At 45.7% G+C, this 25,673-nt stretch overlaps 1 protein-coding gene across 1 annotated transcript; it reads right to left on the bottom strand.

The window, feature by feature from the left end:
* Positions 1-79: 79 nt before the first annotated feature.
* Positions 80-25,673, bottom strand: NINJ2 (ninjurin 2). The gene is made up of 4 exons (XM_084811715.1): positions 25,398-25,673; positions 7,081-7,312; positions 3,008-3,182; positions 80-1,804 (listed from the first exon to the last, which is right to left on the bottom strand). Exons 1-3 carry the CDS (start codon positions 25,518-25,520, stop codon positions 3,019-3,021), a joined length of 519 nt encoding a protein of 172 aa, XP_084667841.1. The 5' UTR covers positions 25,521-25,673; the 3' UTR covers positions 80-1,804; positions 3,008-3,018.

The following is a 25,673-nucleotide window of genomic DNA, read 5'->3' as shown; positions in this document are numbered from 1 at the left end:
CAGAATCCTGGTTGTTGTAAGATTCTCATTTGCCATCCCCTGCATGGAACAATAGCAACTAGTTGCACAAACCAATTAACGTTGGATAAAATATACTTTAATAAATAATGAGAAAGCAAATAATACCTGGAATATGCAAAAGATGTTCCAGTTCTAAGTGGGATAGCAACATTGCAAATCCTTTTAAAATAATATAGAAGTAGACAAAGGGCAACAGTAGGTTGTGCAGTGGAGTGTCCAGAACACTGCACTACTTACAAATACAAGGTTAACTTGAACAGCCACAAAATATTTTGCACATCCATGAACATTATTATTAAAACTAGTGGAGGTTTACAATGTAATTTATTCTTCACCAGGTATATGCTGGTTATTTTGATCAGATCTGTATTTCAGCATAACTAACATAAAAGATATAAAACCAGAATTAAGATTCATATCCTACATATAGCCATTTGAATTTAGGGAGAAGTGGCTCAATTCTAATGCACTTTTGTGTGCAGATTGCATATCCTGCTGAGCATAACATGGGAGCCTTGGCTAGCAGGGGAGCTCCATGTCTGTGCTAGGGACTCTGTGCCACTGCTGACTGCTGGATCAGGTGAGAGATGTTTGTCTTCTAAAGCTTTTTTTCCTCAAAGTTGGTAACTGGGGCAGGCTTTTCTCTGAACTAAAATTGGCAGTATACTTCATTCTTACACTTGAAAATGTTTACTTTTAGAGCAATAGCTACCTGTCCTCAGAGGAGCCCATAATGTGCGTTCCTGTGTGAGTCATTATTCTGGCTCTGAGAGCTGTAACCCTGCTGTATCTCTGCACTGAGAGTGTTTGATCCAATGCAGAAATGAGACATCAACTGGAAAAAAATTACTCTCTGACTGATTTACTGTACTTGTTTTGCTTGCTTCCAGGCAGAAGCACAATGGACAGCCTCTTCTCTGGGTGTGTGCACATGACAGATGGTATCATTTGTGTGTGTGTTCTTTCCCTCCTGGCATGCTAGCTGTTTTCTCATGCTTCATGACACACTGAGCTTTTCTACAGGAGGCATTTATTGTGCACTTGTGTTTCCTTACAGTTCTTTACAGATTCTTTAGATGATGTCAGGATCCAGCAGTTTTGCATCTGATTTTTCAGAGCACTTTCGTGGGTTTTTTTGGAATGGGGCATTATTTCTGAAAGCGCTGTTTCCACTTGTGTATTTGCACAATTCTGCTATAACACAGCTCCACCTAGAGGTTATATAGCAGAAAACCAGGAAAGGAAAAGTGCTTTGTGTAGAGCTTGGATCTCAATTCTGCGACAAAACCAAAAGTCGATACAGCAATTCACAGCCTCATGTAGAAAAGCTCATTAGTGTCTCTTCAGATACGGATTGAAAATCTCTGATCTAATGTTTGTTGCTGACCAATTGTGGCAGGTTTTGCAGTTATATTCAAGAGCTTATGTTAATGCTAATACCCCTGTTACTATCATACCCCTTGTTACTATTAATGAAGTATATCATGTCATCTTTGTGCAGAACTGAATGTTACAGGGTGATGGCAACAAAAAGGCTAAACCCAGACACGTGGGCTGGGGAAGTCAGGGGGAGATCTTATATAGATGGAACAAAGAGATGCTGCTTCTGATTTGAAAACAATTTTTCAACTCTTCAGAGCTGCACACACATTGCAGAAACGCCCACATGGAGCAGCTCCCACATGCTTGTAACAGGCTTGACCCAAGTAGTTGCACGGCACGTCAGGTCTGAGGTCAGTAAAAGTATAGGAAGGTATCCCAGTCATTTGCCATGTGCTCCAGCCTGCAAGGAAAAGCAAAAGGGCTCAGGGCAGTTCTGCATCCTACCTTTCCCAGCAATGCTTGACAAAGATGTAAAGCAGGATTTCAAGACAGCTATTCCAAATGTAGCCCTTGAAAGATGGTAGCCAGGGCCGGTGTCAAGTGTGGGCATAGCTGGGCACCTGCCAAGGGACCACACCCCAGCAGAGGCCCACTGACAAGAGCCCCCTGGACTTGCTCCTCTTCAGCACTGTAACCTGCTTGTTCACCTGCCTCTCACCCTGGCCCAAGCAACGGTAGAGGTGAGAAGGAGGAACAGTAGATACCACAGCCTACTCGCTCCCTGGCTCTCTGCCTGTCAAGCGAGCAAGTGGTGGCAATGATGAGGAAGAGGAGGAGGAGCAAGAGCAGATGGTGACAAAGGTGTTGGGAAGGTCGACTCCCTGAGGGAGGGGGCCCATGGAGGGTGCCTTGCCCAAGGGCCCTCCGAAACCTAGAGCTGGCGCTGATGGTAGTTAGTGGTCTGATGCCATGGAAGGGCAACCTGTGGCATAGAAAGTGGGGGTAGGGTGGCTGCTTAATGAATCACCAAAAAAGGGAATGCATCACCAGAAAAAGATGGCACCAATTTGCATAAAATTTAGCATATGCTAATTTCTATGTATAGATGCAGGGACCTCCACTCTGGAACTCCCTTCCTAGAGATCTCATTAGGCAAATTCCCTGAGGAAGGTTAACAAAGTTGTTTCAGAAGAACCTTTGGAGATAATCCCACATCTCTGTCCGTGTTATCCAGCTGTTTTTAGCCTGTGATCAGTTTCATTGGTTTAAATTGTAATTACATATTGATTGTCTTCTGCATTTTTTTAGTTTTCTGAGTCTCCCTGAATGCCCTTGTCAGCATTTGATAACAAGTAAGACCCAAACCATTGCAAAAAAAATATTTGCTTCTATTTAAGCATCTTAAGGCACAATGCTATGCATGTTTAGACAGAAAAAAGTCCTACAATTCCCAGCATTCCCCAGCCAGCCATGCTGGCTGGGGAATGCTGGGAGTTGTAGGACATCTTTCTGTCTAAACATGCATAGCATTGTGCCCTTAAAGGCAAATGAAAATAAGATCCATAAGATACACCGCTCCCTCTGACAGGACTGGCGCCAACAAGCAGCCACTGAGAAATAGGAGGGAGGTGTCAGCATGCCCAGGGGCTCAGCCCTTTCTTACCCTTTCAGGGCTCAGTACAGTCTCCGACCATAACTTGGATAGAGCCCTGTCTTCTGCACACCAAAAGCCGTAATGAAGATGTTGACAATGACCGTGATGAAGACCAGGACGGTGGCAATGTTGTTGAGCAAGTCCAGGCGCTGTTGCTTCGCCACATCATTCAGGTTCAACCGAGCTATGAGGATGGAATGCAGACCAAAGGCAGAGTTCAGAGCGAGGGGCCCCATTGTCCTCCCTGTGTCCCAAAAATATTCTGACTCATGAAGTCTCCATCCCTGCCCACCTCGTTTAATGACACCTTCTGCAGAAGGTGCTTAAAAAATAAATACAACAGGAAAAAGTCACTGAATCATATTATCGTTTCTTGAATATTTATGACATTTTTGTCCTGCCCTTCCTCCAAAAAGATCAAGGCAGTATACCTGATTCTTCCCCTGCATGCCCAATTTCCTCACAACAACACTCTGTGAGGTAAGAGAGAGACACTACCTGGACCCAATGTCACCCAATGAGCTTCATGGCTGAGTGAGGATTTGAACTCGCATCTCCCTGGTCCTTCTCTAACCACTGCACCACACTGTCTTTAGCAGAACACAATTTGTATACAAAGTTTCAAAATGCAGGCATGCATCCTTTTTAAAAAAATGTGCAAGAACAATCACTCACCCCCACTGCATTGCTCTGCCATTTAAAGATCATTTTCTCTCTTTTTAAAAAAACTTTTTTCTCTGTACCTGGCATTTAAGTGCAAGAAGTGTCACTGCCCCACTGACATCGGAGCTACCGGCCTCCGCTGGGTGCAAGCAAGCCTTTGAACTCACCATCATATTAAGTCTGGTCTTTGAGAGCTAGTGTGGTCTTGTGATGCTTGGACTATGACTGGGGGGACCCGGGGTCAGGTGCCCACTCACCATGGAGTTTGCCAGGGTGACCTCGATCCAGTCACTGTCAACCCAACCTTCTGTGAAGGACTGTTGTGAAGGGAGAAAGGTGGGGAAGAACCGTGTATTTGAGTTGCTTGGAGGGGGAGCAGGTTCTAACTGTAATAAATAGCAATAACTATTTAGCCAGACTGGAAACAGAGCAACCAAAGTCCTATGGGAGAAATTGCTCTGAAAATGTTATGTTTTTCTCCATCCTTTAACAAATGTTGGTATTTTCCTTCTTTACCCTGCTGCCTGTTGGCCACCCATGGGGTCAGTCTACCAAGTCCTGGCTTCGAAGGGCCATATCTGGATGAGTTGTCTGCTCTACATCTCCATCAAGCTTTGCAGGAAAAGCCTGATGCATGACTGCTCTAAGTCCCCCAAACCTATTATATTTAATTGTCCCCAGTAAGTCTTTTATTGTATTTTAGGATGTGGTGCACCACGTTTGGTTGAAAAGCAGCATAAAAATAAACTTGAACCAAAGTATGCCAATGGTTGCAGTTGTAGGCCCGTTTTATACTACTATGAGTTTCCTATCACATTGCCACAAATGAGTCTGAGGTTTGGACAAAACAGTGGGCCAGAATGGCTGGTTCATGTTCCTTCATGGTCATTGGCCAAGCCATGCCAGCCACAAATTTTGTTAAGCAAATAGCCATGTGAAAAGTCCAGAATGGCCAGGCAGTTTAATAGCCCTTGGATATTCTAAAGCCAACGTAGCTATTAAGCAATGAATATGGGATCTAGAACTACAGATCCATTTAAGCTCTGTCACAAAATATCCCTTATCTGAGAATATGGTACTTGCGCCTACAAATTATTTGACTAATTTAATAATTCCCAAATTTAGAAAAGCGTTTACATTAGATAGTTTTAATTTTTTACCTTCCATGCTTTTAGAGGGAAGATATCGGAAGTTGCCATACCATGAAGACACAAGCCCCTGTGATGGAGGGCAAGTGGAAACTGTTGGGCGTATGCTATTACATTGTTCCTTTCACTGAGATATTCATTGTGTTTTTATTACACCTATTTTACCAAAAAAAATGCCAGGCAGATCTAATGAATTTTATCTTTTTGTTCTTTCTGATCAAGACTCTCAGATTACAGATACGGTGGCCAGGTTTTGTGCAGTGGCTAGTGCTTAATGCAAACTTCTGGTAAAATAGTAATATCCCACTTGGCTAATACATCAGGGTCATGTTAGTCCTTTTGAATTTCTGTATAATTATCTACACTGTGTGTAATTATTGTACATTTTATATATACTGATTTTTTATTGTAATAAATCTATCTATCTATCTATCTATCTATCTATCTATCTATCATCTATCTATCTATCTATCTGGAATGGCCAGGAAACGTCTCTTAATAGAAGCCAATGATGGCTAGGAAATAGTTGGAGATTTTTCTCAATTATAAGGAGAGGCCAAAGGGAAAGGTGACTCATCCCTAAAGCTACCGTTGGGGGGGTGGGGGGTTGTCTTATGGTGTGTGTGAAGGAAACTGCAGTCTGAGAGAGAAACAGAGCAGCAGGGAGTTAGCTGAAGGGTAAAGGCCTCTTCGGGGTCTCTCTGGGGATCTGATGTGGGCAATGGCTTTACTACCTGCTAGGGCTGCTTGCCTCCACCTGCGCAAATTTGCAAATAAATCAAATATTACAAAAACACCATAAGTCTCAACAACGTCTCCTCCAAACCCAATTAGTGCTGCCCCTCACAGCTTGACGAAGTGGACAGTGCATTAGGCTTTCTTGATGTACATCTAAGGGCTAAATTACATGCTACCTAAACACTTTAAAAAAAACAAAAAATCTTTAGCATAAGTGCTTGTGGACCCAAACTGGATTGGGACCACTGGATGTGGGTAGGGAAGGTCAAACCTTCCCACCCAGCTGTTTCCTCCCCTAGAGAGAAAAAACTCCATTGATGCCAATTTAGTTTTTCTTTTTTCTTTTTTTAGCCCCCATGTGGGGAGGGGACAAATTTAAGGGGGAACGTGGCTGGGACGTTCCCCCATCTATATGTAGTGGTCCCAATCTAGATCACCTCCCTGCCCACTTATAGTAAAGTAAAAACACATGTTAGGATCACCCGCGCATAATGCGTTTAACATAGCGTTTTGTTTAGCCCTAAAACATAAAGCATGAATGTGGCAAACAGATGTCAGAAAATACATTATCATCCATCCAGGTTACACTCTTCACAGAGCCAGGAGTTGCTGCCAGTGCTGCCAAGCATGCAGTCAGTGGCAAAACCTGTGTTGTGTTGCGGTCATGTCCCTTGTGAAATGCCCTGTCTGCAGCTATATCTTCAAAATGGGATAAATCAAAAACACCAAAATCAACCATCAAAAATGGTCATTAAAAAAGAAGATGTTGCTGAGGCACAAAACAATTTCTTACTTTTCAATGGCTTTGGTTCTCTACGAAAAGCCCGAGTGCAGTTATTCTGACAAGGGGCTGGAAGCCAACAGGAGCAGCATATGCTGGAGAACATTCACAATCAGGCCCTATATATAGAAACGAGATCCTATTGATGCAGCTGCATGTAGCCCGAGTTCATGACCCTGTCATTCCTTTCCATGCCGAACACATTAGGAGAGAAAGACAGGCCTGTGTGCTTATCATGCCAGGGGCCGACCTGGAAGCCGGCCGGACAGTTCCAGAGACTGTAGCCCTCTGTATATAACCATAGGGGGCAGCACACAGGAATGTGCACAGCTGGTGAAAAAGAGGAAGACAGACGACCTTGGGAGTGAAAGCTTTAAGAGATGGGGTCTAGGCAGGGAGTGAACCCTTCCCTTCAAGGAACCAAAGGTGGTGTACATGATCTTTCTCCTCTCCCTTTTTAGCCTCACAACAACCCTGTGAGGTAGGTCAGGCTAAGAGTCAGTGCCTGGCCCAAAGTCACCCAGTGAACTTCATGGAAGAGTGGGGACTAGAACCCGGGTCTCCTGAGTTTCAGTCCAATGCTAAAACCACTACAACACACTGGCTTTCTAATATCTACTTTGAGCCAGCTCTGCACTATATAATTTAAACAAACTACAGCGAGGGTCTAGAAACAAGGCCCTCTGCTCCATATCACCTTTCCTGGTACGAATATGAAAGCCCCTGGTGGGATGCAGAAAGAAGACGCTTACCCATAACTATAAGGAGGATCCCAATGGCTGTCTGGAAGAAGAGGGAAATGGTGATGAGTGCCGTCAGGGCAGCATAATATTGGAACGACGGCCCCTGTTCCAGCACCGCCTTCAGCTGTGCAGCATTGGCCATGAACAGAGCCACATCCAGCATGCTCTCCGCCACGCTCTTCTTCGTAGCATAATGGTTTATGTTGATTATATTTTCCATCCCGGAGCCAGGATTAGAGGCCTAGAGGAGGAAGAGGAAGGTTGTTATGAATCGGAGAAGAAGACCAACTGAGTGCAAAAGCCCAATATTCTATATTCCAAGAATCCGTAGGAGGGCAATGTCACAAAATGGTCACCAAGCTTTTAAGTCCTCCAGAACTCTTCATCAGCCTACATCAGCCTTCCCTGGCTTGGTACCCTCCAGATGTGACAGGTGTGCCCTAGAGATGTGCCTCCAGGTGTGCCAGACTACAACTCCCATCATCCCCAGGCAGTGTGGCCATCAGAGTTATAGTCTAGTACATCTGGAGGGTGCGGTTGCAGAAGGCTAGACTAAATGTTATGCAAAGTTTAGGAGGAGGGGGAAGTTGAAGCCGTGTATTCTGTACATTCGGCATGTTTATAAAACAATAAATATGTTCTATTGTTTTGGATTTTCTAATTGGTATTAGCTTGTTTAATGGTTTAATATGCTTGTAGCACTTTAAATTATTCATTGTTTTATACTGTTTAAATTGATTTTATCTGTACGCCGCCCTGAGATGTTAATGATATAGGGCGGGATACAAATGTTTCAAATAAAATAAATAATCACAGTCTTAAGACGGAATGTGGGAGGAGGTAGCAGACAATTAGATTAAGCAGGGCCCTCTGTCCGATTAGAGGGACAGACAGATTCTAATAACTTCTGGCTTTTATATTTCCAAAGGGACCCCTGAACCCTTGTCGCAGAATGCCTTCATACATCCTGTGATCAGTGGAGGCTCTGATGTCAGTGGGGCTGGGTTTCAGGCAGAACCAGTCAGAGCTCTAAAGCAGCTATCCAAAGTGCTGAACCCAATCCCCCATATAGGCTCAGGGCGGATTCCCCACCCCACTGACATCAGAGCCATCAGCCTCCACTCCCTGTGATCTTTTGCACTGGACAGGACATAATGACCTAACTCATATGCAAATAACTTCCTGGATCACCATGTTATGCAAGGCCAGCACCAGGGGTTGGCATTGCTGGGCACCTGCAAGGGCTCACACCCCAGCAAAGTCCAGTGCCGATCCCTGGAGCCCCCTGATGTGACCTCACTGCTCCTCCTGCGTGCTGTTGCTGCTGCCTCTCTGAGCAGTGGCAAGAGAAGGAGTAGCAGCCTCCCATCACCTCATCCTCTCCTTCTGAGTGGCTGTGCAGACCAGAAACAGAGGAGGAGGATAAGCAAAAGGGCCGTGGTGACAGGAATGAAGAGGAGGTGGTCTCACTCAGGGAGTGGGAGAAGCCGCTGAGGCCATCTGCCTCAAGCACTGGTCTCAATATTGTAACACAGAGGTGGCCAACATGCAGCCCGCATACTGCATGCGAGGTCCCCATCCTTTTCTGTGTCCCCCCACCTCCAAACTGCTGCCACCACACCACCAAATTACTGCCAGATTTCCCTTTAAAATAGTAAGGTGTGTGCTTGTTCCCATATGCATCATTTGAATTTAAAGGGGAAACACTGCTTTTTTCTCGCTGCCAAATTGCTGCCGAAATTCAGCAGCAAATCAGTGGCAGTGACTGCAGTGGCAGGGAATGGACGTTGGCCCCCAGCTTCTCCGAAGTTATGCCCACCACCAGCAACATCTTTTCTCTCTCTCTCCCTAGCCTCCACTTTTTCCATTTTTTCTTATTTAACGTTGAACCCAAGAAAGAATTAAGCAAAACTCCATCACTGCTTGGTGGTTGGTTCTTAAAGTTGGTTCAACTAAAGTTATGTCATGTTCTTCTCAGCATGGCCGCATGGGGGAGCCCTGGGCAACCTCAAGCCAGCGGCCTCCATGTACTACCAACAAATGGGCCCACCGGCCATTGGGACGCAGCAAACGTTGTCAGAAGAGAACCAGATTAAAATGTATGACTGCTGGAGATATAAAAACATTTTGGGTGCTATCTGGAGTACTTCAAGGGGTTTCCTGCAACCACATTCGAATCATGAATGCCTAGTCACATCTGTTTGATTGTTACAACGCTGGAGAAGAGGTCACCACAATGCCTAATGGTCATTAGAGCTTCTTCACCTGTGCACAATTGTGGTTTTCAGAGCAGTCAGTCATGACAGTCAAGAACACTGACACAAGTCTCCTTAATAGCAGTAGCTGTTATTGTTTTAAGCATACTCACGGTTGCTCATTTCCCTCTCAAAAAGCCCCTTTATGCCCTACACAGATTTTAAAAATTGAAAGTCCTAAAGGCAGGGCTGACTGAATTTGTTCAGGCATGCCATACTACTTCCACAAAAGATATGGACAAACTAGCTTCCAGCTTTATTCTGGACTGAGCTTCTGAATTATAAAAAAAATCCATTTTGAAAAAAAGAGTGACAATGTAGGCCAGGACAGGGACCTTATGCCTTCAGCTCCTGAAGAGAGCATCAGTGGCCTGAGAGAACGGTTGGCACAGCCCCTACCCCACCTTCACCAGGGCTACTTAAGACAGAGCAGTCATGACAAACCACACTGTCCTGAGGGAATCCAGGATAAAAAGAAGAGGGGAGGCACATATGCAGGAAAACACAAGGAGAAAGGAAAATGGAGAAATCCCAGGTGCCTATAGAAAAAAGTTTATTATGGTGCTTCTCCATTTTCCTTTCTCCTTGTTTTTTTCCTGAGGATATCCAGGCCAGGGAGGTCACGCCATCAGCTGAAGAAACCTTCACTCGGCCTGAGATAGATAGATAGATAGATAGATAGATAGACAGACAGACAGACAGACAGACAGAACATCTGTTTCTTTTACTATGTTAAAACTGTAGACCACCTTGGATGCCTTGGCAGAAAGGTGATATACAAATGTGTTTAAATAAATAAAGATAAATTATTGAATGGCAGTCCAACTTCCCTTCTGACATGGTAAAAAAGATTCTGTAAATTATAGCTCTGATTCCCAGAAAACTTCTCACTTCTTCCTCACATGCAAAAACACACAAGTAGGACAGTGGGGGCAGGAGGAGGACTTTCAAGCTGTAAACCAACCCCAAATATGGCTGCTGCTTTTATAGGCAAAATTCATTACAGCTGGCAAGGATTTATTGTTGCGTATCTTTTCATGTTCTAGAGCCCCCTTCATCAGATGCTGAATTTCTGTCCTTCATCTATTACTGCTATTGTGAATAGTCAATATGCATATCTTTTAAAAAATAATGGTATTCGGTTTTTTAGAAGCACAATAACAACATTATAATACAGAACAACACAAGATGCACATAGTTCTAACACCAACAATGAGCTGCATTTTGCAATTTTGTTAAATTTTCCTACTTGATGAGTGGTAATTGGTGTCTAGTTGTTTTTTCAGGTGATAATGCCTTTGCAAAAAACAAATGGATTTGCAGGAGGACACATTTCTTTGTGGCTTTTGTTTATGTCTGATAATAAAAGAAACAATAATTCAAAAAATGAATCTTGGTGAATTATTCCTTTAATTTTTCCTACTGTGCAAAGTTAACTTTCTGCCTGGGCTATTGGGAAGGAACATAAGCTCTCCATTTTGGCATTCTGCTTGTGATTTTGGTATTGTAAAATGGAGTTAAATCCTTTTGGGAGAGTGGGGCTAGTCAGTTTCAGCCAAAAGGTTAATAGTTCAGAGATTAAATGCCCAGTTTAGATGATAAGGGTCAGGATATTTAGCCCAGGAAGCAGGAGGTCATAAAATTAAACAGAATCAACAGAACAAGAAGGAAGGTTTAACTTGGGAAACGGAAACTTTGTGGGCAGAAATGAACAAGAAACTACCCCCTGATTGGTTGAAGCTGGGGAGATAATTTTTTCAGAAGATGAAAGTCAAGAGGCAGAGAATTAGAGAGTTAGAAGAAGAAAGCAAGAGTGAGGAGAAGGAGAAAATAAGGCCAGAGTGCTGGAAGAACAATAGAGTCAGAGCTGCTGGAAGTGGAGAACTCTTTGAGAGAGGTGGACCAATGACGGAAAGATATTGCTCAGATAAAGGATAAAACAGGGACACAGTCTAGTCTGGTTAGCTGGATGCATTTGTCTCTGGTTGTTTGATTATTGTATTCCTCATGGGGGGGGGGGAGGCGGTGTCCATTCAGACTTTAAAACTTTTTCCATTCAGATTTTAATACAATGTCCCTGATTATTGTGGTGTTTTATTCCTCCCATCACATATCCCTCCTCCTTCCTGTGTAAAGGAACTCTGGGAGTGGCAGTTTTTGAGAGAGAATGTCACATAGGGAAGCACGCATTTCTCTTTCTCTCTCTCTCTCCCATCTTTAAGCAGAGTTTAACTGCATAAACACAGTGGTCTTTTCTAGTTGTTGTTGTTCAGTCGTTCAGTCGTGTCCGACTCTTCGTGACCCCATGGACCATAGCACGCCAGGCCTTCCTGTCCTGCGCTCTCTCCCGGAGCGTGCTCAAGTTCATATTCATTGCATCCGTGATGCTATCTAGCCATCTCATCCTCTGCCGTCCCCTTCTCCTTTTGCCTTCAGTCTTTCCCAGCATCAGCGTCTTTTCCAGGGAGTTTTCTCTTCGCATTAGGTGGCCAAAATATTGGAGCTTCAGCTTCATTATCTGTCCTTCCAATGAGCACTCAGGGTTGATTTCCTTTAGGATGGACTGATTTGACCTCCTTGCAGTCCAGGGGACTCGTAAGAGTCTTCTCCAGCACCACAGTTCGAAAGCATCAATTCTTCGGCGCTCAGCCTTCCTTATAGTCCAGCTCTCACAGCCATACATTACTACTGGGAAAACCATAGCTTTGATTAGACGGACCTTTGTCGGCAAGGTGATGTCTCTGCTTCTTACTATGCTGTCTAGGTTGGCCATAGCTTTCCTCCCAAGGAGCAAGCGTCTTTTAATTTCATGGCTACAGTCACCGTCTGCGGTGATCTTGGAGCCCAAGAAAGTAAAATCTGTCACCGCTTCCATTTCTTCCCCTTCTATATGCCAGGAAGTGATGGGGCCAGATGCCATGATCTTCGTTTTTTTAATGTTGAGTTTCAAACCAGCTTTTGCACTCTCCTCTTTCACCCTCAACAAGAGGCTCTTGAGATCCTCTTCGCTTTCTGCCATTAGGGTGGTATCGTCTGCATATCGGAGGTTGTTGATAATTCTCCCAGCAATCTTAATTCCGACCTGTGATTCATCCAACCCGGCATTTCTCAAGATGTACTCTGCATATAAGTTAAATAAGCAGGGTGACAATATGCAGCCTTGTCGTACTCCTTTCCCAATTTTGAACCAATCGGTTGTTCCATGTCTGGTTCTTACTGTTGCTTCTTGACCCTCGTACGGGTTTCTCAGGAGACAGGTAAGGTGGTCTGGTACTCCCATCACTTTAAGAATTTGCCACAGTTTGTTGTGATCCACACAATCCAAGGATTTAGCGTAGTCAATGAAGCAGAAATAGACGTTTTTCTGGAATTCTCTTGCTTTCTCCGTGATGCAGCGAATGTTGGCGATTTGATCTCTAGTTCCTCTGCCTCTTCTAAACCCAGCTTGTACTTCCGGTAGTTCTCGGTTCGCATACTGCTGAAGCCTAGCTTGTAGGATTTTGAGCATCACCTTGCTGGCATGTGAAATGAGCGCAATGGTGCGGTAGTTTGAACACTCTTTGGCGTTGCCCTTCTTTGGAATTGGAATGTAAACTGACCTTTTCCAGTCTTGTGGCCACTGTTGAGTGTTCCAGATTTGTTGGCATATTGAATGCAGCACTTTAACAGCATCATCTTTTAGGATTTTAAATAGCTCGGCTGGAATACTGTCATCTCCGCTAGCTTTGTTGTTAGTAATGCTTCCTAAGGCCCACTTGACTTCACTCTCTAGGATGTCCGGCTCAAGTTCAGTGACCGCACTATCATGGCTATCAGGGACATTCAGATCTTTCCTGTATAGTTCTTCTGTGTATTCTTTCTACCTCTTCTTAATCTCATCTGCTTCTGTTAGGTCCCTGCCTTCTTTGTCCTTTATCATGCCCGTCTTTGCACAAAACGTTCCCTTGAGATCTCCAATTTTCTTGAAGAGATCTCTAGTCTTTCCCATTCTGTTGTTTTCCTCGATTTCTTTGCATTGTTCATTTAAGAAGGCCTTCTTGTCTCTCCTTGCTATTCTCTGGAACTCTGCATTCAGTTGGGTATATCTTCCCCTTTCTCCCTTGCTTTTCGCTTCCCTTCTTTCGTGAGCTACTTGTAAAGCTTCATCAGACAGCCACTTTGCTTTCTTGCATTTCTTTTTCTTTGGGATGGATTTCGTTGCTGCCTCCTGAACAATGTTACGGACCTCCGTCCATAGTTCCTCAGGCACTCTGTCTATCAGGTCTAATCCCTGAAATCTATTCCTCACCTCCACTGTATATTCATCAGGGATATGATTTAGGTCATACCTGAACGGTTTAGTGGTTTTCCCGACGTTCTTCAATTTAAGCCGAAATTTTGCAAGAAGCAGCTCATGATCTGAGCCACAGTCAGCTCCAGGTCTTGTTTTTACTGACTGTATGGAGCTTCTCCATCTTTGGCTGCAAAGGACATAATCAATCTGATTTCGATATTGACCATCTGGTGACGTCCATGTGTAGAGTCGCCTCTTGTGCTGTTGGAAAAGAGTGTTTGCTATGATCAGCATGTTCTCTTGGCAAAACTCAATTAGCTTCTGTCCTGCTTCATTTTGTACACCAAGGCCATGCCTGCCTGTTATCCCGATCACTGCCTTGTTGTGGCGAAGGGGCTTGCGTAACTCAGTGAAGCCATAAGCTATGCCGTGCAGGGCCACCCAAGACGGACAGGTCATGGCAGAGAGTTCTGACAAAATGTGGTCCACTGGAGAAGGAAATGGCAACCCACTCCAGTATTCTTGCCAAGAAAACCCCATGGAACGTATCACAAGGCTAAAAGAGATGACGCCGGAAGATGAGCCCCTCAGGTCGGAAGGTGTCCAATATGCTACTGGGGAAGAGCAGAGGGTATTTCCAAGTCTTTTCTAGATGAGGCTTTTATTTGTGTGCTTGCCATTCCTCTCTCATGGTACTTTGTGGGTGCTTTAGATGATGGTGTCATCCTCCAAGGCCTCTCCTGTGCTTTCCAAGCATTTTTGCAGGGTTGACCAGGGAAAATCCAAGATTTGGGGGAATGGCGGAATGAAATGCTATCTAATGTACTTGCACAGTTCTGCTATACCACAATGTTAGAAAAAAAAGGAGACTCCATAACCATTGGCGTCTCAAGTTACGTAAGAGCCCAAGTGGCGGGAAAATATAGGCGGAGCAAAAAGGGAATCATACCGACGCACTCATGACTAACGGCTTGGTAAGCTGATAGTGACTGTTTATTGGATATTAACTTAGTGAGCCGATGTACTAACTGTTTCATTGGTTACTGGTAAGAACAATAGAAGTGATATGATATAAAGGGCTTTTGCACACGTGTCTCGGGGTCCAGACTGCTCTGCACCCGTTTTGCAAAACGTTCAATAAAATAGTGTTGGATCCACTGCTGCCTGCCTGGCATTCTTTTCTTCTAAACCGAAAGCAAGGACTTTTTATCTAACAATTTGGTGCCGTGACTCGGATCCTGCTTCGGGGCGCGTCCCCTTCGCGCTGAGCCGAGGGGCCGCGGAGGAGAAGTGGCCACAGGCGGTTGTTTTATACTGCCTTCTCCTCACGACGGTGGCGGCAGAAGCGCCTGGGGACCAACGCCAGAGGAAGAGGGAGACGTGATCACTCCTTTTAGGCACCGGCAGTGGATCAATAAGCAGCTGGACGCAGCTGCGGGCAGGACAGAAGAGGCTTTTGGGGTAAGTGAAACAGCTTACATTAGGGGATAAACGCGGGACGGTGGTGTGTTTGTGATTGTGTGAGACGCCTACGGGCGAAGCGAGTGAGGAGCCCCGATCTGCATTTCCTTACCCCGGAGACCGGCTAGGTCAGAGGAGGGCGAAGCGCAAGAATTGCTGACTGAAATTCCCACCGTCATGGGCGGGTCCCAATCTAAGTCTGCGAAGAAGTCCCATACGCCCTTGGAGTGTTGTTTGCGCAATTGGTCACATTTTAAGCAGGATTATGGAACTAAGATGACAAAGGATCGTCTTGTCTTTTTTTGCACCCAGGAATGGCCAATATTAGAACCCAAATGGCCACCCGAGGGGTCTTTTGACCCAACCTTGGTATCTGATGTGCGAACAATAGTAGCACAGAGGGGAAGTTGGGACCAGTTCCCTTATATTGATTCGTGGGCAACTTGTGTGCCCCTTGGCGGCAGGCCTGCTCCGTGGGTTGTTAAATGCATGTCCCTTGCCCTTCCCATGGTGGTCAAAAGGAAACCACCAAAAGAAGGACCACCCAGGGTCATGGCCACGGCACCGGAGGACCTACTGCTTCCTCCTCCCTACGGGACAGCCGTCGCAGGGCGCTCGTTGCAACCACCACCCTCTCCTGAGGGGCCCGCCCAGCAGTTAGATGCCCCCGAGAAGGACCCCTCTCATGAAATAGTACCAGAGGACCCCACCCCTCTAGTTGAACGCCAGGACACTCTCCAAGATCGTCTATATTCCCTAGAGGAAAGATTGGAGGTCCTACAGAGAGAGGCAAAAGGGGGACCTAACTACAACCTGCGAAAGGACCCCCAACCACCAGTGAAGTTCACCTTCCCCATCAGAGAAGTCCCCGACCCTACCGCCCAACATCCTCAAGGGACGATGTTTGTTTATGTCCCATTCACAACATCTGATTTGTATAATTGGAAACAATTTAACCCCTCCTTTGAAGAGGATCCCGGGCCACTCCTGTCTCTGATGGAGAATGTGAGGCTTACTCACAACCCCACATGGGACGATACACAAATGCTATTGAGCACCTGTTTTCTCAGCCAAAAGCCAACCATCCTTGTGGGGGCACGAGCCAAGTATAGGGAGGAAAATCCCCAGGCAACTGAGGAGGAGACGGTGGAGGTTCTGCCCACAGGGCGACCCAATTGGGGGGTGGCCACAGCGGCACATAGACGCTTACATGCTGACTATTTTCGACTCATTTTAGCAGGCATGAAGCAAGCCGCGAGAAGGGCCCCCAATTTGCAAAAAGTCCTGACTCTAAAGCAAGACAAAAACGAACCTCCTGCTGTGTTCCTCCAAAGGCTGAGGGAAGCCTTCGCTAAATATACTGACATTGACTTGAATCATCCAAATAATTTAAGGATCCTCACGACTCAGTTCGTGGGAAATAGCTGCCAGGACATCAGAAAGAAGTTGCAAAAAGTTGAAGGAGGGTTGGCAGCTGACCTAGGAGTTTTAGTTGAAGTAGCTCAAAAGGTTTATGAGAGGCGAGAAGAAGAAGAAGGAAAAGAAAAAGACAAGAGGCAGGCCAAGCTCCTTGCTGCGGTTCTTAAACCTGACAAGGAGGGAGCTAGGAAGGGGAGGAAAGGGGGAAGGAAAGGATCTCCCCTGGGGAAAGATCAATGTGCCTTTTGTAAGAAAATGGGGCACTGGAAGCGTGACTGTGAGGCTTTGAAGCAGAAAGAGAGAGGGGAAAATACGGGAGAAGAGCAGAGAGTTCTGTATGAACAGGAAAGAGATTAGGACAGACCGGGGCCCGGCCCCCTCTTAGCCGTCTCTGAGGCAAGATGGGACCCCATGGTCAAAATAAAGGTTGGGGGCCGCTCCTACAAAGCCCTTGTGGACACAGGGGCCACCCTGTCCATCCTCCCCCTCAGTGAGCCCCCAACGGGAGGTGGGGGGTTCACCACCATAATGGGGGTCGAGGGAAGGGCAACCCAAGTGCCCCTCTCTCGTCCCCTGTTCACCAAGGTTGGGAAAACACACCTAGAACATGCATTTGTCTGTACCCCCTCCTGTCCGGTGGCATTGCTAGGGAGGGACTTATTGACTAAACTCCAAATTGAGATTGCTTTTACTCCTGACGGAAGGATGGAGATACGGCTCCCTAAACAGCAGAGTAGTAACTACCAAATGGCCCTTTTGAAGGTTGCAGAAGAATCCACCCCAGAGGCCACCGAGGACTGGAGCTTAATAGAAAACAGAGTCAACCCTCTAGCTTGGGCCGGGATTGGAGGGGCCTCTCGTGCCAAGTCGGCAGCACCATACAAAATTCCCCTCAAGGAGGGAGCAAGGCCTGTTCATGTGAAACAGTATCCCCTTTCCCGCCAAGGAAAGGAGGGCCTACAACCAGTAATAACAAAGCTCCGAGAAGAAGGCCGGCTCATTGAGATAATGTCCCCCTATAACACGCCCATCATCGCTGTGCCAAAAAGGGGAGGGGGGGCAAGGGCTTTCGCTTAGTGCAAGACCTCCGGCTCATTAATCAGCAGATCGAGGCCCCCCATCCTGTGGTCCCCAACCCACACACCCTCCTTGTAGGAATTCCGGAAGAGCACGCCTGGTTCACTGTCATAGACCTAAAAGACGCCTTTTTCAGCATCCCCCTCCACCCTGATTCAAGGCCTTTGTTCGCCTTTGAATGGGAAAGCCCGGGGGGGGGGGTCAAAAGTTCAATTAGCATGGACAGTCATCCCTCAGGGGCTGAATCTCTCACCGGTGGTCTTTGGCCAGCAGCTCCAAAAGGATCTTGAACCCTGGGTCCAGCAGCACTCAGAGGTGCATCTCCTCCAGTACTGTGACGACCTCCTGATTTCAGCCAAGGCCAAGAATGCGTGCCTGAGTGGGACGGTTTCCCTCCTCAACTATCTAGCAGGGGGGGGGGGTATAAAGTGTCAAAAGAAAAAGTTCAGTTGGCCCAACCAACTGTAAAATTCCTAGGCTACCACATAACTAAAGGGACTCGGAGCCTAGGGCAAGAAAGAGTTGAAGTCATCCGTGACACTCCTGTCCCTAAGTCCCCCCGCGAATTGAGGGCCTACCTGGGGTTGACCGGATTCTGCCGACTATGGATAGCAAACTATGGGGAGACAGCGCGGCCGCTGTATGAGGCGCTGCAGAAAGATAGACTGGATAAATGGAAATGGACTAAGGAAATGAATAAGTCTTTTCTCAGTCTTAAAGCTGCTCTTGTGTCACCACCTGCTCTAGCCATACCAAATCCCAGCCGGCCATTTAGACTTTATGTGCATGAAAATAAGGGCATAGCTTCGGGAGTGCTTTGCCAGCGAAAAGGGCCCTCTTGGAGACCAGTGGGATATTACTCCAAGGTCCTAGATGTCGTAGCACGAGGATGGCCAAGTTGCCTAAGGGCAGTAGCGGCAACGGCTCTGGTTTGTGCTGAAGCGGAGAAAATGACAATGGGAGGACCCATTGAAGTTTGGGTGCCGCATGGAGTGCCACAAATTTTGGGATCAGGAGGAGGAAGCAAATTTCTCAACCCAGCCCGGCATTCCCGATATGAAATAGGTTTACTAACAAACGAAAACCTCACTTTTAAGGCTTGCTCCAGCTTTAATATCGCCACACTACTGCCAACATTACTGGGCACAAACGGATCAGGACTCCCAGATCATGACTGCCTTGAAGTATTAGACCTAGACACCAAAGGCCGACCGGACCTTGAGGATGAACCAATAGAGGGAGCCAGAGATCTGTTTGTAGATGGATCTAGCTATATGCTGGATGGAAGGCGCTACACAGGCGCGGCTATCGTTACTCTAGAGGAAAGTGTGCGTGAGGAAAGGCTGCCTCCTCATTTCTCCGCCCAATCCGCTGAACTGGTAGCCCTGACAAGAGCCCTGCAAGCCAGCAAGGGAAAGCGAGTAAATATTTATACCGATAGCAAAAATGCCTTCGCCGTTGTGCATGCTCATGGGCAACTGTGGAAAGAGAGGGGATTCCTTACAGCAAACGGATCTCCAGTGGCTAATGGCGGCCTAATAGTGGATCTTCTGGATGCCCTCCAGCTACCCTCACAAGTAGCTGTTGTCCACGTCCGAGCCCACGGGAAAGAAAAAGAGGAAAAATGGAGACAGGGAAACCAGAAGGCAGATGAGGCCGCAAAAAGAGCAGCCAGAGAGGGAATCCAAGGAACATTCCTCATTCTACCCAAAAGAAAAGAGCGCCCCACATACTCCCCTGCTGAGTTACGGATGGCACAAGAACACGGAATAAGTCCCTGCGATGACGGATGGATCCAGATGACAGATGGAAGACTGCTTCTTCCACAGACCCTGCAGAGGGTTGTTCTAGAGCAAGTTCACCATTCTCTTGGACACCCTGGAGCATCAGCCATGATTGACTATTGCAAGAGGCTGTTTGTCTCCCCTGGCTTAACTGTATGCGCCCACCGACTAGCCGCAACCTATGAAGTCTGCCAGAAAACCAACCCTCCCAGGGCACCCCCTCCTCCAAAAGGAGGGCGACCATGGGCCTACTATCCTTTCCAGAGGGCACAGATTGATTTTGCTGAGATGCCACCATGTAGGGGTTACAGGTATTTGCTTGTAATAGTATGTCAAATGACAGGGTGGGTAGAGGCGTTTCCATGTAGGAACTGCCAAGCTAAAACTGTTGTTGCTAAATTGTTACAGGAGGTGGTGCCCCGGTTCTCCCTGCCCGAAGTTATAGAGTCCGATCAGGGCTCACATTTCACCTCAGTTATTACACGGGGGCTGGCACAAGCTCGGAGAGTAGAGTGGCATTTACATTGCCCCTGGAGGCCCCAGGCAAGTGGACAGGTTGAAAGAATCAATCGGAGCCTCAAGGAGACTTTAACCAAACTCCAACAAGGGGTGAAGCTCACTTGGGTTGAGGCTCTGCCAATAGCTTTAACGAAGCTTCGAAGGATGCCAAGAAAGGACATAAAATTGTCCCCCTTTGAACTGATGTTTGGGTTCCCGCCTCGGGTACACTGCGGAAGGAGGGAGGAAGTCAAGTGGGAGGTGGGTGATCAGATGCTAAGGGATCAGTTGACTTCTCTACAGTCTGTTCTTTCACAGCTACGAGCTTATTCCGTTCCGTTTCAGAGACTGCCGTTAGATGCACCTATCCATCTCTTCCAGACAGGAGACGAGGTGTTGCTGAAAAAGTGGAATAAAGAAGCTTTAAAGGAAGGTGGGAGGGGCCTTATTTGGTGGGACCAACCAGCCACTCGTGTGTAAAGCTTGTGGGTTCTAGTAAATGGACACATTGCAGCCGGATAAAGCCATTTAAGCGACCCTCGCTTCCTTCTGTCACTTGGAAAGAACAGGAGGACACAGGCAACGGTCCTTTGCTCCCTGGCACCCCTCTGGAAGCTGCCAAGGACACAGGCGAAGAAGCCATCCAGGAGCCACAATCGCCTGTAATATACAAGTCACAACATCTGGGAAAAGCTCGGGTTCGAATTACAAAAAACTTGTAATATGAAGCAAGTATTGTGGGTGGTGTTGGTAATGTTGGTTAAAGAAATATTAACGTGGATGGTGATACCTCAAGGACTTGGGCTTGACAGCTTTAAGATAAAACCCCGAAATGTCACACCAACACCCCTCAGACCACTTCTGGTACAGATCCCTGAGAAAGAGAGGCGTCCCTGGAGAACCAGGTTAGGGATCCCAATAACAGAGGAAACTGATAATGTGTGGTTAGAGTGAATAAAGTATACAGCCAAGTCTTTAAATAAGTCTGACTGTTTTGTTTGTGCCACAGGGAGATCTGTAGCAAAGGTGCTGCCCTTTCCACTGGGATGGGACACTCCTTCCCTCCTCACCTGCGTGATCCGTTTGTTCCAACACCCTGATGCATGGGGAGAGGAGGAATGCCAGACCCTCAATAAATTATACCCCCCACTCAAATCAAAGGATCGTGTCAGACCTTCCACAGTCTTCCTGCAAAGAAGAAACCATACCGGATGCATACACCGAAACCTTGCAGACACAGAGGGGCGTATAGGGAACCTGACGAGTAAAGTAAGATGTGTTAATTCTACCCGCTTTAGGAATAATTCCCTTTCAATCCCACGAGCTGATCTCTGGTGGTATTGTGGTGGCCTAGAGTTGTATGAGGTATTGCCCTCCAATTGGTCCGGAGCTTGTGGGTTAGTTCAGTTGGCAGTCCCCTTTTCAATTGCATACCATCCAGCAGAGAAGACTGGCCAACCCCGGCAGAAACGATCAGTAACCCCTTTTGATGATCAAATATATATTGACTCCATAGGAGTACCAAGGGGAGTGCCAGATGAGTTCAAAGGAAGAAATCAAATTTCTGCAGGATTTGAATCTACCCTGTTTTGGTGGGTGACCATTAACAAAAATGTAGATTGGATCAATTACGTTTATTATAATCAACAGAGGTTTATAAACTATACTCGAGATGCTGTAAAAGGATTGGCTGAGCAGCTAGATGCCACCAGCCAAATGGCTTGGGAAAATCGGCGTGTTCTTGATATGATGTTAGCAGAAAAAGGAGGGGTTTGTGTCATGCTAGGTGGACGGTGTTGCACCTTCATCCCTAACAACACTGCCCCAGATGGCACGGTAACAAGGGCTTTGCAGGGTCTCACCGCCTTGTCTGAAGAATTAGCCGAGAATTCAGGGATTAACAACCCCGTGACTGACTGGTTGGAGAGATGGTTTGGAAAATGGAAACACCTAGCTGCCTCAATCCTTATTTCGCTTGTAGTGATGATAGGAGTTTTAGTGTTATTTGGTTGTTGCATTATCCCCTGCGCTAGAGGCTTATCCCAGCGGTTAATTGAAACCGCTCTGTCAAAACAGATGCTCTTGCTTTATTGTGCTGATAAAGAAACTCCGTTTTAAATGCTTTAAGACGTGAATAAAGACTTAAAGGAGGGAATTGTTAGAAAAAAAAGGAGACTCCATAACCATTGGCGTCTCAAGTTACGTAAGAGCCCGAGTGGCGGGAAAATATAGGCGGAGCAAAAAGGGAATCATACCGACGCACTCATGACTAACGGCTTGGTAAGCTGATAGTGACTGTTTATTGGATATTAACTTAGTGAGCCGATGTACTAACTGTTTCATTGGTTACTGGTAAGAACAATAGAAGCGATATGATATAAAGGGCTTTTGCACATGTGTCTCGGGGTCCAGACTGCTCTGCACCCGTTTTGCAAAACGTTCAATAAAATAGTGTTGGATCCACTGCTGCCTGCCTGGCATTCTTTTCTTCTAAACCGAAAGCAAGGACTTTTTATCTAACAACACCACCACCTAGGTTTTATGTAGCAGAACACACAGAAAGGCAGAGAAGGGGAAAAACATGTGTAGATATCCGATCTTAATCCCTCAAAGAATCCAGAAGCAGAAACAGCAGTCAAGTGGTGGGTTAAAAACCTTGTCTAGAAAAGTCCAGACCTTAGAACAAGCTCTAGGCCAGCAACTCACTGCTCAGAATGTCATTTGTTTTAACACTGTGTCTGATTGGCTACAGCAAATCTCACAAGATCTGGACAATAAATACATAAATACAGGGAAATAGGTTTCCATTGATATAATCAAACAGTACTACAAAGTAGCACCATTTTTCCCCTCATGGTTATAGGGTTGCAGCCTGGGCCGGGCCCCACCGAATCTCTGCCCCCTAGGAGTATACCTCTTTTTCCCCACTTCCCGCAACCCCTTCCAGCTCTGTGATGAATATATTTGTCTAGTGAGGATAACACTGCATGCATATGATGAAGTGAACTGTAGTCCATGAAAGTTCATGTCACCATAAATCTGTTCATTGTTAAGATGCCACAAGTTGCTTTGTTAGTTTGTTTGTCTTTTGTTTGCAACAGACTGATACAGCTACCCCCTGTGGAAGTTGTTGCCATTTAAAATATATATATATATATTGTGGGCTGTTCATATCCCCTGGGTTACCCCAAAGCATACGATTGTTATTACCCACTTTCAGGACTTTAGGTAGTGAGGGAAGAAGCAAAAGGACAACAGAAGAGCATGAGACAGAAAGACAGAGATCATGTGAATGATAAATACTCCTCTTTGTGTGTGTCTGCTGGCAGAGACTAGCTGTGGAGGAACTTTATTAAAAGGCCATTAATTCCAAGCAAGCCGCTCTGGAATGCCAAATAAAACACACACAGAGACTCGGGCAGTTTCACACACAGGAAACAAAAGAGGCAACATGTACATTGGGTGCGGGGGTACAGGGACTTTAAGGCTGTACACCCAGACAGAGATGTCTGAAGAGGGAGATACAGAATCTGTTTAGCGCTGAGGTCTCCACTGGAATTTGAGCCAGAAGGCAAGATGCAGACTAGGAATGTAAAACGCTCCCTTATTGCAAAAGCTTGTTCCTGCTTCCCAACCAACAACTTAACAGAACAAAAGGAATCCATCTTTTTAAACACATCTGGCACTGAAATGCCATCAAATCTTGATTTTATCCCAGCAACCCAATCTGCCACTAACCTGTCCAACTGACAGTTCCCTGGGACTGCAGACTCTGGCCTCACCCATTCGCCAGACAATCAGAGGCCAGTGGAAGGTTGCACCCCCTCCCTCCCAGGAAGGACAACCTGGCAAGGGGAAGACCAACCTAGGCCCATACATCCGCCAGAGAAGGAACAGCTGCAGGGAACTTGTTTGGCCTTTTCCTGCCAGAAAGCACACCTATAAGAACTTCAAAACTAAGAACTGGCACCTGAGGTTTTGCTGCTTCTTTTTTTCTCCTCCCTCCCAATCCTTTTTCCTTTTGTGCCATATCTTTTAGTTTGTAACCCTGAAGGCGGGGAATGTCTCATTATTAATCTTTGTGAGACAGTCTGGGAGCCTTTCTTGGCTGAAGAGAGGGGTAAAAATACTGTAAATAAATAAAGGATTGACCTGCATTTAAAACATATAAATACACACATATTCAAGAAATCTGGCAATTCTTATTTTAGGCATTGTGAACTGCCTTGAGCATACAATGAGAAAGCAGTATATAAATAAAATGGACACTGACATTGAAAAGTCCCTGTACACAAGCAAGGTGTTCTCAGTTGGGCTATTCAAGAGCCAAGGGGAGCTGCCAATCGCAATGTTCCATAGTTCCAAAGCATAATATTATATTAACCATCATGAGATTTTAAAAACATAATATACCTTTCATATTCTGCTGAAATACATTCTAGTTTCTGTAATGTGTCTTTAAATGAAAGATATATTATTTTTTTCTCCCCTCCCCCCCCCCTTTTTAAGTTTCATAAGAATTTTGGACTCCCAGAAAAATGTGCTGACTATGTATTAGCGTTAGATCCCCCACTTTCAACCTTTCAACTTATGTATACCTACTGTGATATATACATTTTCCCCTGATCCAACAGCCCCTTGGGGGACTTCAATGCAGCGAACTCTGTGTACCTTAAAGGATAAATGCATAGAGACTGGCTGAAATGAATAGAGAAGCCTGCTTAAATAGGGGCAGAGTATGCACATTGGAGCATACGTGAAACTTGTACTAAGAACAGAAGGTACAATTCAGAGGAAGTAGCTCAGTGGTAGGGCACATACTTTGCAATTAAAAGGGCCCACGTTCAAACCCTGGCATCTCCAGATAGGGCTAGAAATGAATCCTTCATAAAAGCCAGCAAGGGTGCAATCCCATGAATGTTTAGAGAGGGTAAAGGCCTACAGCTCCCAGCATGACCCAGCCTGCATGGCAGGCAGGGAATGCTGAGAGTTGTAGGACTTTTCTCTCTCTGAACATATGTAGGATTGTGCCCTAAGTTGCAAAAAAGCAGTGCATTTGAAAAACACTTATTTGAATTCTGGTTTCATTTTTAGGGCAATTGTTTGAAATAGGGGTGCTCAAAAATGTACACACCCCTGTTTAAAGAATCAAGCCGTCCCCTAATACAAGCATGCACAGCCTCTCGCTGGCTACAAAGAAGGTGCAGGGTGTCATTTCTTGCCAAGGATGATGGGGTTTGTAGTAGTAGTAGTAGTTGTTGTTTTGTTGTTGTTGTTATTATTATTATTTACATTTCTATACCACCCCATAGCCGAAGCTGTCTGGGCGGTTTATAGAAGTTAAAATCATTAAATACAATATAAAACATTTAAAAGCCATTTACATAAAAGCACACAGTCAATATATACAAACAACATATAACTAAAAACAACTTTGAACAGTCAGTCATAACTAAAGACACATCTAGGACTAAAACTCATAACCCCTGGTGGGGAAAAGCACTCTGTGCATGGAATGCTCAAGGATCTTGTTTGCTCCACATTTTGAAGCCAACCAACCTGATCATCCACCTCCCAGACACATGTGCTGACTGGAACAGTTATCCTTCGGATTTTGCACTTCTCCAGATCTAGCCAGCTGGGGCATGCTGGGAGTTGTAGGCCTGTTTTCTGTCTAAACATGTGTAGGATTGTGCCCTGAATGCAGAGACAATATTGAGCTAGATGGACCTACGGTCTGACTCCTACCTTAGGTGTATTATAAGTCCCATTATCATTGATGGAACAGAAGCATTTGATTTGCATGTAAGTCCCATTGACTTCATGCTCTGGATT

Source organism: Heloderma suspectum, chromosome 7, assembly GCF_057233095.1.
Source record: "Heloderma suspectum isolate Gila_16-S chromosome 7, 16-S_ref, whole genome shotgun sequence".
Taxonomy (NCBI): Eukaryota; Metazoa; Chordata; class Lepidosauria; order Squamata; family Helodermatidae; genus Heloderma; species Heloderma suspectum.
Note: the sequence above shows the minus strand (reverse complement) of the source record. Positions and strands in the feature narration are given on the sequence as shown.

Bases quoted from the DNA above. Each gene is read 5' to 3' on its own strand.
- NINJ2 (XM_084811715.1), bottom strand. From the start codon at position 25,520: ATGTTTAGACAGAAAACAGGCCTACAACTCCCAGCATGCCCCAGCTGG. The intron at 7,313-25,397 runs GTTGGTTGGCTT...TTCCTCCTCTAG, and splicing joins TCTGGGAGGTGGATGATCAG to GCCTCTAATCCTGGCTCCGG. The intron at 3,183-7,080 runs GTAAGCGTCTTC...CCATCCTCATAG, and splicing joins GATCCTCCTTATAGTTATGG to CTCGGTTGAACCTGAATGAT.